A 16,169-nucleotide genomic window follows, 5' to 3' on the forward strand; every position below is an offset into this window, starting at 1 on the left:
GTAACATGAGTGAAACTCCGCCTCAAAAAAAAAAAAAAAAGAAAAGATGAGAAAAATTTTAGCATAAGCAAATATCTATATTTAACTTGAAATGTTTATACAAGAAATTGTATGTTTCCTCTGTTCAGCCAAGAAGCATTTAATGACCACCTACTTACTGCATGCAAAATATTTGTTTTTTTTGTTGTTTTTTGTTTTTTGAGATGGGGTTTCGCTCTTGTTACCCAGGCTGGGGTGCAATGGCGCAATCTCAGCTCACTGCACCCTGCACCTCCTGGGTTCTGGCAATTCTCCTGCCTCAGCCTCCTGAGTAGCTGGGATTACAGGCACGCGCCACCATACCCATCTAATTTTTTTGTATTTTTAGTAGAGACGGGGTTTCACCATGTTGACCAGGATGGCCTCAATCTCTTGACCTCGTGATCCACCCGCCTTGGCCTCCCAAAGTGCTGGGATTACAGGCGTGAGCCACCGTGCCTGGTGCAAAATATTATAATAGGGGACTGCAAGAAGCTTCTGGCCTAACAAGGAAGGTAAAGCATGTCTGGAAGTACCCGCCACCATGGCTGACATGCAGGCTGCCCTCCGTGAAGCAGGCACCTTTGTAATTGCTTTCTATGTAGAAACTCATTTCTTCTTCACAACAACCCTATGAGGTAGTCACTATTATTTCCCCCCTTTTACGTATGAAGAGGATCAGGAGAATTGGCCCCTAAAGAATTACATTAGGGAGTTAGAAAGTGACACATCATGAGAGAGGTACAGTGGAAGTCCAGATGTGCAGGTTCCCTTCCATGTGGATGATGGGGAGCAGCCATCATTATGAGCTTCAGGGATGTTACCGTGCAAGTCCTCAGTGCCTCCTCAGACCTCTAAGTGGCTGCCATCTGTTGTCCGCTCTCAGAAGGTAAGGCCGTGTGGCTGATGACTGCGTGTTTCATCTCAGCAGCTCCTCCTGTCTCTACCCCTTTAGGAACCTCAGCTCTGCCGGGGAAGAAGCTCGGAAGCAAATGCGGTCCTGCGAGGGGCTGGTGGACTCCCTGTTGTACGTGATCCACACATGTGTGAACACATCCGATTACGACAGCAAGGTCAGTGCCAGGCTGGGCATGGTGGCAGATGACTGCAATGTTTGGTGCCACTATTTGCATGCTGTTGGTTCTTTGTGACCTGTAGAACCTGTCCTCAGGAGGCTACTCTCCAGATCAAAGGGCAAGTCTCCAAAATTACAGAGGCAAGGCTGTGGCAACATAAGAAAATATCCTGAGAACAGAGAGTGGCTTGGTGTGGTAAAGGCTCTCTCTCTGGTTCTCCCAGGCTCGTTCTCAGGGTGGTGCCCCTGCTGCTATTTCCTCCAGTTCTGTATCCCCATTAGAATCAGAACCATTAGTATTTGAGTATCTACTGAATACAAGTTCCTGGTTGAGGCACTGTAACCCCCCAGCCTCTCTGCCCTCTTTGCTGCAGTGCAGTCCACAGTCCCCACCCCCAGCACTAACTGTTGCTGCCCCTCTCCACATCTGCTCCTGCCCTGTGATCGGTCTGTCCCCAGCACGAGCCCCTTACTCTGTCCCTCCTGTGCCGGAGTGCAGGACGTTCTGCTCATGATTCATCAGCTGTGACGACCATTCAGGATCTTCCTGGGGGCCAAGGAAAGTGGGTAGAACAGGAAAGAGGGACTGAAAGTGTCAGGAGATCGAAGGCGGGCCAGATACTTGGTGTCAGGATGGACGGGACTAGGGGAGGCCAATGGAAGGTGTTGGATTGTAAGGGTGAGCCTGAGAGAAAAAAGATGTTGAGTGCCTGGGGCAGAGAGAGGAGTGCAGGGGAACAGCCAGTTTTAGTTTGAGCCTCATTAAACTGGGAGAGCAGCAGATGAAATTGAGGGGACTAAGCAAGTTGGAAAAGGAAGCTTGCTAGATAGGCAAATACTGAACTTGGTTTTAGATACTCAGCAAAATGACAATTGGCCTCCCAATCAGGGGTGTGATACAGTCTTTTAGGGGAACAAAAGACCATATACAGAAGGCAAATATCCACAGGGAAAGACACCACTGAACATGGCTCGAAAGGAGGGTGGAGTTGGGAGATTTAGGAGAAGGCAGACGTGGAACTTGGGGATATGGCTGCCCCCAGGGAGGGAGTTGGCGGCATATTTTGTCATGCCAAGGATCTACAGTAGTAAGAAGTGAGGCTCAGTCGTTGTGGGAGCAGCCTGGCATGTCATTAGCCCTGAAGAGAAACCTGGGTCCAGAGCCTCATACATTTCAGCCAGCAGGAAGTCAGATCCTCAGCGGGACCGAGAAAGGCTCTGTAGCCTGTCATCTGGGTATTCCACAGACACTCTAGAATCAAATCCTCTCGTCAGATTGTTTCAGGTTCCCATACATAAAAACTAGTTCTTTCATATTTCCCGTTTATTTCCTCTCTGTAGTGTTCAGTACAGAAGTGTTTGGCTCTAATGCGCCGAGTTGTTTTTAATTATATGCCATGTTGGGTTTCAGACGGTGGAAAACTGTGTGTGCACCCTGAGGAACCTGTCCTATCGGCTGGAGCTGGAGGTGCCCCAGGCCCGGTTACTGGGACTGAACGAATTGGATGACTTACTGGGAAAAGAGTCTCCCAGCAAAGACTCTGAGCCAAGCTGCTGGGGGAAGAAGAAGAAAAAGAAAAAGAGGACTCCGCAAGAAGATCAAGTTAGCATTTTATTTGATATGACACACTAAAGTTTCATTTTTCTGGGAGTGAGAAATCACATATTTGGCAAGAAAATTTCTGCATAGCGATAGCTGAGTCCCACAGGGTGAATGTTTTCAAGTGTTAGAGATCATGTTCATTCTGCCTCCATTTAACTTGGGCTGTTTGTCTTTCAGTGGGATGGAGTTGGTCCTATCCCAGGACTGTCAAAGTCCCCCAAAGGGGTTGAGATGCTGTGGCACCCATCGGTGGTTAAACCATATCTGACTCTTCTAGCAGAAAGTTCCAACCCAGCCACCTTGGAAGGCTCTGCTGGATCTCTCCAGAACCTCTCTGCGGGCAACTGGAAGGTAGGACGACTTCCACTTGTCTACGCTTCTTTCCATCTTTGCAAACTAACTTGAAATGTTACATGTATATGCTCTGCCTGTCAGATCAGCCCTGGTGGTGAAAGGGGCACAGTTACTTAGTTTGTCTGTGAAGGGGGTAGAGGGAAAAAAAGGGAGACAAGCAGTTGCTCTGGGGATCCAAAGATAAATACAAGTCCGTCCCGTGAGAAGCAGAAGGCTGGTGAGAAAAGCAGATGGTGCCAGCACAGTGTAGAAGCCACAGCATGTGTGTGCTGTGGGGTCCTGAAAGGAGACATCTAAGCCAGCCACACAGTGTAAGGGAAGGTCAGGAAAGAGGGGAGTGAGGACATGGAGGAGGCTTCCTGAAGGGGATGCTGCCCGGCACAATCCATAAGTATGAGTGAGAATAAGCCAGGAGAGGCTGAGGCTGGGATGTAGAGGGAGCCATCCACGTAACAGGGACAACGGGAGGAAAGTCTCGTGGTGCAGACATGACAGGGTGGGCCAGGACTACAGGCTGCCCCCTGGGGCCCAGCATGGAGCCAGGCATCATGGACCGGCCTAAAGGCAAAACTTCGGGAGCTGAGCCCTCACCTACAGACAGGAGGGGCCGCGAATGAGTCTGGGCAGACAAGTGAAAGAGACGGGCTCATTTCAACACTGCTCTCCTATTCCATGGCAGTGCAGAAGGTGGATTCAAGGAAGGGAGTTAGAAGCAGGGATTCCATTTGGGAGCCAGTGCAGCAGTACACACAGGTGAGAGATGATGAGTGGCTGAACAGAACACAGGTTGGGCAGTGCTATGGGGAGGGATAGGGGACCCCACTCTGCTTCTCTCAGACAGTAACAGACATGCCTGTGTCTGGGGTTTCTGCATCTCTTTGCAGATGTATGACTAGGAAAACTGAAGACAGTTGCCTCTTGTTACCACTTGTAAGCAAGTTGTCAGAACTTTCTAAATGTCCTCCAGCAACTTCCCAGACAGTCCTTGTCTGAGACATTTTCAACCTCTAGAAATTTCCTGACAGGTGTATTTTAGTAGAGTTATTGCAGTGCTTGCTTTTGGCTACTTCTCCTACGTTCACTCCCCCACAAAATGAGACTCTTTTGGTGATGCTGTTTCCACGATAGTGAAAAGCTTATGATAGGCCTAGGTATGGTTTCTTTCATGCAAGTGGCCGCCATGTCGATTATAGACCGACAACTATGGTCTGGTGTTAAGCTGGTGTGGGGATTTTGTTGTGGCTCCTAGTTAAAGTGCCAGTGACTCAGTGTGTAAGTGCTGGCTCTGGAGGCAGACCACCTGGCTCTGAATCCAGGCCACTCTGCTTACCGTCTGGCAGCCTAGAGGCTCTCTGCCCACAGTTTCCACCTCCCCAAAATAAAGTGAAAAAATACCTACCTTATTAAGATGGTTGTGAAGATTCAGTGAGATATTCCCTGCACATAAGTATTTATAAACATTTATGTTGTAGAACAGTGTTCACCTTCAGCTTCTGTGACCAGAGGATCATTTGATGATGATAAAAAAGACAATAATTGCAATAGATGTGATTTGAGTTGTTTAGAAGTTCACCTCTGGGATCATTTACTGAGAGAGTTAGATAGCAAGCCCATTTAAAATATAAACATTATATCTAAGCAATTTCAATAGTGAGTTAAAATATTGGACCTTCACTAAGAAAATGAAATAATCATGGCCACAGATGTTATCGAGGAAGAAGCTATTTCAGGAGCAGCAATGACTGTAGTTCTCCAGAAGGAGCCAGGCTGGGCTGGGCTGGGCCGGGTTGGGCCGGGCCGGGCCGGGTTGGGCTGGTAGGTCTCCAAGTGAGAAAGAAGGAGTTGGTTCTGTTGTTGCAGGTTTCAGAGAAAGAAGTTCACAAAACTGCCTGAGTGCCTTGCCCAGTAACGAGTCATGTACTTCATTTCCTCCCTGTAGATTTCATTTGATTTGAAAAATAGGAGTATTCATTTCTTATGCAGACTATAAATAGGATCTTTGAAATGCATCTTTCCCTCTTATTTGTATTATTAAAATAATCTATTCTGTTGGTATTCAAGAAACTGGATGGTCAATCACATGCCTTAATGTTCAAAATAATATAAAGGGCTGGTAGATCTCTGCCCTCATGTCTTGGCCACAGCGGGAAAGTAGATGTTTTATGAGCAACATCTTTCAATTACCCTAAAATTTGGAAGATGATTTGCATTGGTTGAAAAAGTCAATAAAGCTCAAAGCCGAAAACAAGATTAAAGATCTGTTTTCTGATGCTACTCTTTTTGGTTTTTTCACTGATGACTTAGCACTCATTTCCATTTTGTAAGATACACAAACTGACTCACTGTATAGAGTTGCTTCATAGTCACAGAAAAATTTCTTGACTATGGATTTTTAAAAAACAGCATCAGCAACTAACTAATCTTGAATGAGAATGCATTTTGCACACAAATGTACTTACTTTTTCACCAGGCTGTATTAATTATCATGCTGGATGTTTCTGGAGAATTCCCTTTCTTCTGAGGCAAGGGATGTTTCCAAGCAATCTCTTTGACAGGTTACTGAACTCTAAATATTGTTGCAGGGAATATAAAAAAAAAATGACTTGGTGGAGACAGGTTGTCCTTTCATGTGTGCTGATGGGTTACTGTCTCTGCCATCCTATTTATAGCCTCTGGGCTTGGCAGGGGACCAACTGCAAAGAAAACACACGATCCTTCCTTAATCATGTTTATGTATCTGAGATAGAAAGTAATCACTGCCTTCTCTTTTCTGCACAAAAATATCTTGCAGATGGTGGTTTGAGATTTTCAGGCTTTGGGATTTCTTTTTAAATCAGTCATCCCAGCCTATCTTTCTCCCCAACTATGATTTTCTCTTTACTGGCACCACAGATTTGATCTTCAATTGGAAAAAACCGTTTAATCTATTAGTTCATCTTTTGGAAACATCTTTTTTAAGTGATAGTAACGTATGAGAGGGGAACTCTGTTTTATATATATTACTTACTGCCTGATTTTTCTCACTAGTTTGCAGCATACATCCGGGCAGCCGTCCGAAAAGAAAAGGGACTCCCCATCCTTGTGGAACTTCTGAGAATGGACAACGATAGGGTTGTTTCTTCCGTGGCAACTGCCCTGAGGAATATGGCACTAGATGTTCGCAACAAGGAGCTCATAGGTATGTGCTGGTGACAAGATGGTCTGTAAATGTGAAGCAGCTGCGATATTCATGAAACCCTTCTTTTGATTAAATATACGGCTTCTAATGTTATTAACAACTGAGCCCTAGCCTCCAGTTTCTTGGTGTATTTGAGTACTCCTGTTTTGTGACCATTCTTTTTCAGCAGGACGCAAGCTCATTCATTAATCATTGATGAGGGAAGGTAAATTTTCAGAAAAGCCAGGAATTTTACTTGTACCTTAAAACACTATTTAACAGAATTAGTGTCTCTCTTTTCCAAGAGAGGTCTCTATATCTTGAGCAACAAAAAAAATCTTAATTCTCCCTTTCCAATTTTTCGACTGATATCTGCTAATTCACCAACACTACCATACTCTAAATAAAAAAGAAATCCCATGAATGTTTTGTAGCTTTTCCCTCTCAGGTCACTGTAAATGTTTATCCCAGAGCAGAACCACTGTCCCAGCATCATTTCCACCCAGGGTAGGGGCAGGATTAGGGTGAGCTAAGCAAGGGCCCAAGGGCCCAACATTTTAGGGGGCCTTCACGCTTAACTTTGTATAAGGTAGGGCTGGCACAGGCACAAACCGACAAGTGACGACCTCTGTAAGTTCTGCACCCCAGGCAGCTTGCTTGCCTCCAGGACATTGGCACATCCTAGGCAGGATTCAGGGTAAAGAAGAGATCAGGGACCCTCCATAGACCTGAGCTTCATTCCTAGGGTCTGCTGCTCACTGGCCATGCAACCTGGGGTGTTCTATAGAACCCCGTCTGGGCTCCATTATTCTATCTAGAATGGAAATGAAACTCCTCATCTCCGAAAGGGAGCTGTTGATGCCTGCTGTCCTAACTGTGGTTTGCTGTAAAGAGGAAATGAGAGAGCTCCACGCCAAGTCCCACAGCTGGTGACAGGTCTGGGGAGAAGAAGGGAAAATAATGGGACGAGGTCTTACATGGATTCATCTGAATCAGTAGTAAATATTAAATTCACCTGCCATGAGAGAAGGAGAGAGAAACAAGGTGAAGATGTTTACCACAAAGAGTTGCTGTAAGGATTAAACTTGATGACTTACAGTGGAAGCCCTTCATACAGTGCCTCATAGAATTGCTGTTTTGAATTGTTGCCCAGATAAACCTGCTCTTAACACACCATTGCTTTAAGCCAAATCATATCCCTACAGAGAGGAAAGGGAGTTCCTTCACACCCTGTTCATGGTCCAGCTCATGCCTGATTCTGGTAGATGTATCGTATGTCTTAGTTCCCACACTTCCTTGAAAGAAATCCTTCAGGTCCCTAAAGAGAGATTCTTTAAAGTTATTTTTCTTATGTCTGTAATGTTTGGATTTCTTACAAGAAGCATGTATAATTTGGTCATTTTTAATGCTGAAAAATAAATGATTGACATGTATATCCTGTGGCCTATCACACAACACAAAGACGCAGGTGGATAGGAGGCCTTGAGCTAGTACTATGAAGTGCCGAGACCTTTGGCAAGAGGAGTGTGTATTCCAAGTCTCGGCCTCCACCTAGTGCATTTCTGTGTTTCTGTGAATAACCCTTTTTGACTTCCACTGCCTTCTATCTCTCCAGTGGTGAGCGTTTTTTCACCCGGTTAGAGCACTCTTGAACTGTTCCATGAATCCATTTTTCTGGTTTCCCTATTCCTGTCTTCCTATGAGATCTGCACCCCTCCCGAATTCAGTATTTGGCTCTAATTTATCCAGCACTTCGGTGCCTAAGAACTTTCCCCTTCTCTGACCTCTTCCCTCTCTTTTCACATCCATCACCAACACTAACAAAGGACTTTCTTTTGAGAGCCATTTTTCACAAAGAAGCAAAGTTTTGTCACTTCATAAATGTTACTACATACTCAACTGTGTGGGACCCACCCTGCTGTCTAGAGCTGCAGTTCTGAGGGGACTGCCAGGCTCACTCACTCACGGGCAGAGCGAGCTGCCTCAGCCTAACCCCCAGGAGTGCAATTTAAAGTTATGCTTTAGTGAAGTGACAGATTACATGTCATGCACCTTTTGGTCATTCATGAGTATTCAAAATCACCAGTGCTAACTTATCATCTGCTCTGAAAACCACATTTATCTTGTGGCCTCACAGTGTCAGCACTGTTTTTCCACTCTTCATAACAGTGTTTGCTGTGAGCAAGCCAGAGCCTTCCCTCCGACCTGCTGTATATTACACAGCATGGAGTTGAAGCCTGTCTTCTTCTGCTTACTGTTGTATATAAATAGGCCTTTATAAAAACCTCAATTAGCATCCACTCCATTATTAGCCTGGGAGGAAAAACGAAGAAAATATTCACTTGCACTTTAATTCAGCACTTTTGTTTGTAGTGCACTTACAGTTTCAGTTGGTAATCGTAGTTGCAAAAGCTGGAGGTCATCTCTTTTTGGAGTGGAATAAGAAAAATTCAGTATCTATAAAGAAATACCTCAATAACTGTGAGACTCCCCTCGCCGTGTCTTAGCAAGAATTTCATTATTATTGTGTTACTCCTGGGATATAACATACCTATAATTTTAATACCAGAACTTTTACTTGTGTCATCTTTTAAAGAAACTAACATGTTCCCACCGTTGTCAGATTAGCTGCTGTACACCTTAGCTCTATACTTCATGAAAATGTGTAACTGTACCCAGTTCACACATTCAGATCCAGAAGGATCTAATGAAAAGTACTGTTTGGCAGCCTGACTTGGTCCAGATTCAAAGGTAAGTTTTTACAAGCTTTAAGAGGAAATTGAGGTATTTGTGATGCATAGGAATTCCATGGAGGATAAAATTTGCTATTGTAATTCCTTCATTACTCAATGTTACTGAAAACACTTGAACAAAAGCAACTTGATTTGTCTACCCAGTTTTACATACTGAGTTACATTTGCTTACAGCAATTGACAGTAATGTTTTATAAATCAGTCATTCCTGCAAGTGATGTTGCAGTAAATGTTAGCTTTCCCCTTATAATGACATTTGTCTTTTTCTTCTTTGCTGCTTCTTTGCTTTTCTCATGGGTCAGGTTTCTGCTCGTGGAATTGGATTTTTTCACCTGTTATTGTCTCTTTTGGGGTTTTATTTTTAAAGGATTGCACCACCAGAATCTGAACAACAGTAACAAAAACGTAGTACCTTCTGGAAGTAGAATTTACTCTTTTGCATTTGGCAGGCAAATACGCCATGCGAGACCTGGTCAACCGGCTTCCCGGTGGCAACGGCCCCAGTGTCTTGTCTGATGAGACCATGGCAGCCATCTGCTGTGCTCTACACGAGGTCACCAGCAAAAACATGGAGAACGCCAAAGCCCTGGCCGACTCGGGAGGCATCGAGAAGCTGGTGAACATAACCAAAGGCAGGGGCGACAGGCAAGTCTGCAGCAAGGAGGTGCAAGTAGGGCTCTTGCTCCTGAGATGGTCCTGTGATGAGGCCTTTGTTGAGGATACCTTTCCTAGTGGAAAGGATTTATTTTTGCATTTCTTACATGCCAGCAAGCTAAACAGTCTCCAGCACTTGCAACCTGCTATGCAGGGAGAAGTGTTTTCTGTTATGGGGCCTTTTTCTAGTTTTTACTTTATTGTAACACCTTCACTCCTTTGTTGGTATTTATCTCTATCTTAGTCTGTGCTGCTATAACAAAATGTTGTGAACTAGGTGGCTTATAAACAACAGAAATGTATTTCTCACAGTTCCAGAGGCTGGGAAATCAGGGCACCCACAGATTCGGTGTCTGGTGAGGGCCCCCATTCTAGTTCATAGCTGGTGCCTTCCAGCTATGTCCTTGCATGGTAGAAGGAAGGAGAAATCTCAGGCCTGTTTTTATAAGGATGTTAATGCCATTCATGAGGGCTCTACCCTCATGATCTAATCACCTCTTAAAGGCCCCACCTCCTAATACCATCACCTTGGGGGCTGGAATTTCAACATAGGAACTTGGGAAGGGACACAGACTTTCAGACCATAGCAGTCCCTGAAGCCACAACTGGGCATGCCAACTCCTGGAAGAATTAGAAATGCCAGGGTGAGGAAAATCTCAGGGGCACCATTTCCCTGGATTCTTTTGCCTTTGTCTCTGCTCTAGGCCTGAGGGCCTGTCCTGCAAGAGCGTCTTCTTGAATCCACAGTTCTGGCATTGAGTCTCCTGTCACGTACCCAGAAAGCAGTTAAAATGACTGCTCTGCAGCAGGGCTGCTGTGTGGCCTCAGGATGTGCCCCAGGCTTGGATGGTCCATTTCCCTTCGCTTCTGCATGATCCCTAACTGATGAAGCAGGAGGGAAGGACTAGAAAATCAGCGGTAAAAATTGAAGGCTGTTTGTCATGGAGCTGTGGCAGTGACTGTAAGTTTGCCTTAGTGTCAGATCAGAGAAATGGTAAGTAGGATGCTTGGTGCCATCTCAGAACAGCAGGACAGCAGCCTCCCTGAGCCACAGTAGCATGGCAGCCCTCTCCCCCCATCTCCCCACCGGCTGCTTTGCTCTCTCCATAGCACTGGTTTCCCCCTGCTGTGGAAGTGATGTCTTCCTCTTGTGCCTGACTCTTCCAGAGTAGGGACTTTTATCTTGGTTCACTGCTATATCCTTAGCATCTAGAATAACCCTGGCCTGCTCATAACAGTTGCTCGGTGAATATTTATTAATTGACTAAATGGCAGTGCTGGAACTACATCTCATCTAATGTTTACACTTTTGAAGGAGTTTCTAAAATATAGGAATAATCTAAAACCATATTCTCACCTCCCAGAAACCACACCTATCTGCAGTAGTGATCATTTCTTTCAGTCCCTTTTTTCTATTTCATTAGTAATAAATGGTTCCAGGGGGCAGGGAGGGCTGAGAAGGAGGAATGAGTGGAACCATAATCACTTACGCTCTTAAAATGTGGCATGACAGCCTGCACTTGTTGGGGCAGGGCACGGTGGGTGGTGGGCTATGCTGGGGGAGGGGTGCTGGTCAAGGAAGGCCTTGCAGAGACAGTGCCTTTTGAGCACAGAGCTGGAGGAAGCAGGGAAGGAACAGTGCAGCTCCCTGGGGGAAGAGCATTTCGGTTAGAGGGGGACCTCAAATGAGAGAGCCCTGATAAGCGAGAAGACCTCGTGTGCTTGAGAAACAGAGGGAAGCCAGTGGGGCTGGAACAGAGCCAGTGAGGGGTACAGGAGGCCTACCCCAGCATGATGATCTGAGGGCCTTCGCCAAGGCAGGACGCTGCATCCTCTCTGCAATTAGCCATGAAACTGCTGATTTAGAGCAGCAGCTCCCAAGGTGAAACACAGTGACTCAGGATGAGGACTGCAACTTGCCTTTCAGATGTAACAATATGGAAGTCCTATGTTTAAGAGAAGATAGGATGGGGGGAATCAGAGATGCAAGTACATAACTCTTTCAAGGAGTTTTGCTGCAAAGGATAGCAAAGAAACCTTCTTGCTTTTCTCATGGGTCGTGTTTCTGCTCATGGAATTCATGTCTGAAAATATGAGCCTGTCTGGTTTTGTCAAGGCATATCCCAGGCACGGCCCTGCCTGGTCCAGTGTTACAGCTGTCATCCTCCCAGGCAGCTGTGGGATCTGCCGTTTGAGCTTTCATCCCGCTGCCTAGCACTTAAAAACAGGTGAACAAAGCAGCAACGGCCGGACCCAGCTGAGAACAGGGTAGCTATGCAAGGCAAGGGCACTGCTCCCCTAAATCTGTCTTCCGAAGGCTGTCTTGGGTGCCTGAAAATTCATCCCTGTTTATTTCTTTGGGGTATTTAGCTATTGCTTTTCCATTGTCCAGTTTGAGAATATAAAGGTTGAAAAGGTTTTGAGTGGGTTGGTTTACCTGGCTCTGCTCACCTAAATCCTCAGAATCATTAGCAACCCACATTCCGTTGTTAGGGACTGAGAAAGCACTGCCTGCTTACCTCCCTTGTCCTCCCCCACTTCGTAAGAGTTTAATTAGGAAGATAAGGAGTAGAAGAGAAAACCATATTTTAGATCTGGTATATACATTTGAAGTCAAACAGTCAATGAAGTCTTAAGGCAAAGGTGTTCAGTTGTCCTTAGGGCTGACTCCCCAAGCGCTCACTGGTCCATGAGTACCACCCCAGTGTAGCGATCTGTAGCGATCTTGGCCTTAGCCAAGGCAGGAAGTCCCCTCTTCACTTACCAGTGAGGCCACTGACTTAGAGCAGCGGCTCCCAAGGTGAATCCAGTGACTCATGGTTGGCAGTGCTTAAACAGCACTAGCATTTGTAAAATGTCCTTAGGGAGAGGAAATAATATCTGTGACCCTGTTTTCCAAATTCAACATTAAAACACACATTTGTTGACATAGAGGTATGAATGATAAGGCAATGAAGGCATTTAGATGAAGGCTTAATAAAGGAGGAGGAATAAAACATATTCACTTGGAAGAGTTCCCAGACATTCAGAATGTAGAGTCCTGGTTGCATTAATCGCAAAGCCCCAGCGAGGTCAGTGGCCCTCAGTAGAGATCTGGAGGGAGGTTGGGATTGACACCTAGAGAGATCCTCAACTCAGGTTCATCCTGGCCACAGCTGCTCCGCAGAGCTCACCCCCTCATGGCTTCACTTCAGTTCTTGCCACCTCCGGCCAGTCCTGAACCTGATCGACTCCCAGGCACACCTGGTCCCTTTGTGGTGTGTCCTGCAGTAGCCTCTGTCCCCATGGCCCTGAGAGAGATGGCCTCTTAGTGACTGATTTTCATCCTTCACCCCTCCGAGTGGGGCTGAGGCTGTGCTGCCCACGTTTATTAACATCCTTTCTCTCTCCCTAGATCATCTCTGAAAGTGGTGAAGGCAGCAGCCCAGGTCTTGAATACATTATGGCAATATCGGGACCTCCGGAGCATTTATAAAAAGGTAACCTACGAGAATAGCTCTGGCATAATTAGCATTCAGCAGAGCACACACTTGTAATCATTTATTGTAATAAAATGTCATTATTCATTTTGAGAGGTTTCTTTTTCTCTTAACTCTGCAGGATGGGTGGAATCAGAACCATTTTATTACACCTGTGTCGACATTGGAGCGAGACCGATTCAAATCACATCCTTCCTTGTCTACCACCAACCAACAGATGTCACCCATCATTCAGTCAGGTCAGTGGGAAAACGCCACTCCTTGGTGAGAGCCTTTGTGTGACAGAACATTGTTTCCTAGCCAGGGAATATCAAACATAAGCTGGTTAAGCCTGTCCCCTCCAACACTACTCATGCAGCAGAGTACCTTCCGTAGGAATCACACAGCATTATAAACCACAAACCCACTTTCTTCTTCCTTTCTGAAAGTTCATACTAGTTTATATCAGCAACAGCGCCCCAGGCCCCGCCCTCATGTCTGCCTCACTAAGTGTGAGAAGGGGCCCTGAAATCCGCAGCTGACAGAGCGGACAGGTGATCGGGGTGCCCAGGAGTGAGGACCACACTTCGAGACTCGCTGGGTTATGCCTGAAAGTGGCTGCCCTGTCTGCCTGCTGGCCACAAGTTTGGAATCTCCTCCAAAGTATTTTTTGTTTTAAGTTTTCTTAGTGAAACCTTTTAGAAGCAGGGTCCTTTAACGGAGGATCTTTAAGGTCTTCAGATCCGCAGCCTGGGAGAGCTGCCTACTTCCCAGTTAAACCTCCTTCCTCTGCAGACCCCCAGCATCGGTAGCTAATGGGAGCAGGCCTTACAGGGTGGGTATGTAGGAATTTTTTTTTAAGTCGGGAATCCTGGCAACCATACTAGCTACTTCTTTGTAGTGTTTAACTTGGTAGAAAGAATGTTTTGAGATTCAGACTAAATTTTTTTACATGTAAGAGCAGATTATTACTGCCAAGCCAATCTTACAGTAAGTCTAATTCTTTGTAAGTCTAATTCTTACAAAGTGAGAAAGAAAAAGTAATAAGTATCTTATTTTTATTTGGCTTTAAATCACCCATTCTGACATGTAAATATTATCTGTTTATTCAGCAGTGCTACTGCTGGCAGTCTTATTTCTCATGTGGACAAATGTGGCCAAAAAGACTAATACACATGGCCAGTGGTTCTTGCCGCATAATTGGATGTCCCCACTTGTACTAGAATTTTTTTTAAATTATTTGTGCCTATTGTGTATGGTGTATATTTATATCGTAGTTTTTTGTTTTTCTTTTGAGACGTAGTCTCACTCTTGTTGCCCAGGCAGGAGTGCAATGGCGCGATCTCTGCTCACTGCAACCTCCGCCTCCTGGGTTCAAGCAATTTCCCTGCCTCAGCCTCTCGAGTAGCTGGAATTACAGGCATGTGCCACTATGCCCGGCTAATTTTTTTTTGGAGTTTTAGTAGATACAGGGTTTTTCCACGTTGGTCAGGCTGTTCTCGAACTCCGACCTCAGGAGAGCCACCCATCTCGGCCTCCCAAAGTGCTGGGATTACAAGCATGAGCCACCGTGCCTGGCCTGTATCTTAGTTTTTAAATTATGGGTTGTTTTCTTGAAAGAACCTATGTGTCTGGTTTTTAACATCCTTGCTGAGCTCCCAGGTATAACCTAAAACTGTCTTCTCTTAGAAAAATGCCCAGAACTCTTTAGGGTCTTGGGAATAGAAGTGCTAGGGAAATCAAGAGGTGTGGCTATGGAACAAAAGGCACACTTTAGATTAGTACGAGCTTGTCCAACCCGCGACCCATGGACGGCATGCGTCCCAGATGGCTTTGAATGCAGCCCAACTTCAATTTGAAAACTTTCTTGAAACATTACGAGATTTTTTGCAATTTTTTTTTAGCTCATCATTTACCGTTAATGTTAGTGTATTGATTGAACACCCCTGAATCATTTAGCACAGAGTTACTGAGCAGTGACCTTGTTTTGAGGACCCCTTAAATACAGGCTGGACAGTGTTGGCTAGTCCCGTTCAAATTCCTAGGTACCTTTTAGGATTCTAGTCAGAGGTAGGGAATTCTCCACTTCTGCTTCTCTAGTTATTCAAAGGGCTGATGATGCGTCCCTTCGCACTAGTGTGGGGTCTGCTTCTGGGCATGTCGGATGCCTTGCTGTCACGTTGGAAGCAGGCAGGTCTGCTTTCTGTCCCAGTACCTTCTGGAAGGTAAGCAAGGTGAGCAGCACATAGACATCGTCCACACATGCTTACATTTTTTACACTGAGCAATCCTATGTCAGTGAGGTGACTTTAGGAAAAGTATTTCATTGGCAGTCTTCCTCTGAAAGCAAAACCACTGGTGCCAGTGTTTGGGAACTATTGCTTTTGAGTGTATCAAGTGAATAAATGGTCACTCTTATTTGAAATTAACTTTAGGGGAAGCAAGGTGATTTTTTTAATGAGAAAAAGAAAAAAAAAATGTATGTGAAATGTTTGTCTTTTCCTTCTCTGCAAAAGTGTCCAAAAAGAGTCCTAAGGATAGATAACAGTGTTATTAGATATTGGCTGAAGCTGGGGTGAAAAAGTCTTCTGGGCATTGGTGAAGTCAAGGCTTAGCACCATGTGCATTTCTTAATGAGCCAGGCTTACTGGGTTTTTAAATCATTTCCCTGATCACCATAAAAAGAATTATAAATTTTACAGACTGGGTGCTCTTATTCAGATATGTTTAGAGATGTGGATATTTTTGAAATAATTAGAAATCAAAACATGCCATAAAACTTCTGTTTACTGAAGAGCTGTACATAAAGGATAATAGATGGGTGTTTTACAAGCAACTGAACTGAGATCATAAAATAGCAAGTATAACTCTTGCATGGCTAGTAAGTCATTACCACTCACTCGGTTTCAAAGGCCTAGTCAAGCCACTGAGACACCCTGGTGGGGAAGCCTGCATGATCTCTCCGCTGTGCCTCTTTGGCCGGGCGGCTTGCACTCCAGCTTGAGTGAGCCCAGGTGTGGACCTGGCTGATGCGTGCAGTGGTAGGCCCGCATGCAGGTCACACTTGTGGTTCTTGGGTCTAGCTGCTCTTCAACTC

The 16,169-nt window shown here is 45.3% G+C and overlaps 1 protein-coding gene across 14 annotated transcripts in view; it reads left to right on the forward strand.

Moving 5' to 3' along the window:
• PKP4 (plakophilin 4) overlaps positions 1–16,169 on the forward strand; it is a 227,964-nt gene that overhangs the window by 206,968 nt on the left and 4,827 nt on the right. For all 14 annotated transcript variants that reach the window (XM_032286454.1, XM_032286463.1, XM_032286466.1 and 11 more), the window contains 7 exons: positions 974–1,091; positions 2,505–2,696; positions 2,874–3,047; positions 6,078–6,228; positions 9,410–9,605; positions 13,009–13,093; positions 13,215–13,332. In XM_032286454.1, the coding sequence (XP_032142345.1) occupies positions 974–1,091; positions 2,505–2,696; positions 2,874–3,047; positions 6,078–6,228; positions 9,410–9,605; positions 13,009–13,093; positions 13,215–13,332 (1,034 nt within the window). The remainder of the gene's footprint in view (positions 1–973; positions 1,092–2,504; positions 2,697–2,873; positions 3,048–6,077; positions 6,229–9,409; positions 9,606–13,008; positions 13,094–13,214; positions 13,333–16,169) is intronic.

Source organism: Sapajus apella, unplaced genomic scaffold (assembly GCF_009761245.1).
Source record: "Sapajus apella isolate SASKATOON/1434 unplaced genomic scaffold, GSC_monkey_1.0 scaffold18, whole genome shotgun sequence".
Classification (NCBI taxonomy): Eukaryota; Metazoa; Chordata; class Mammalia; order Primates; family Cebidae; genus Sapajus; species Sapajus apella.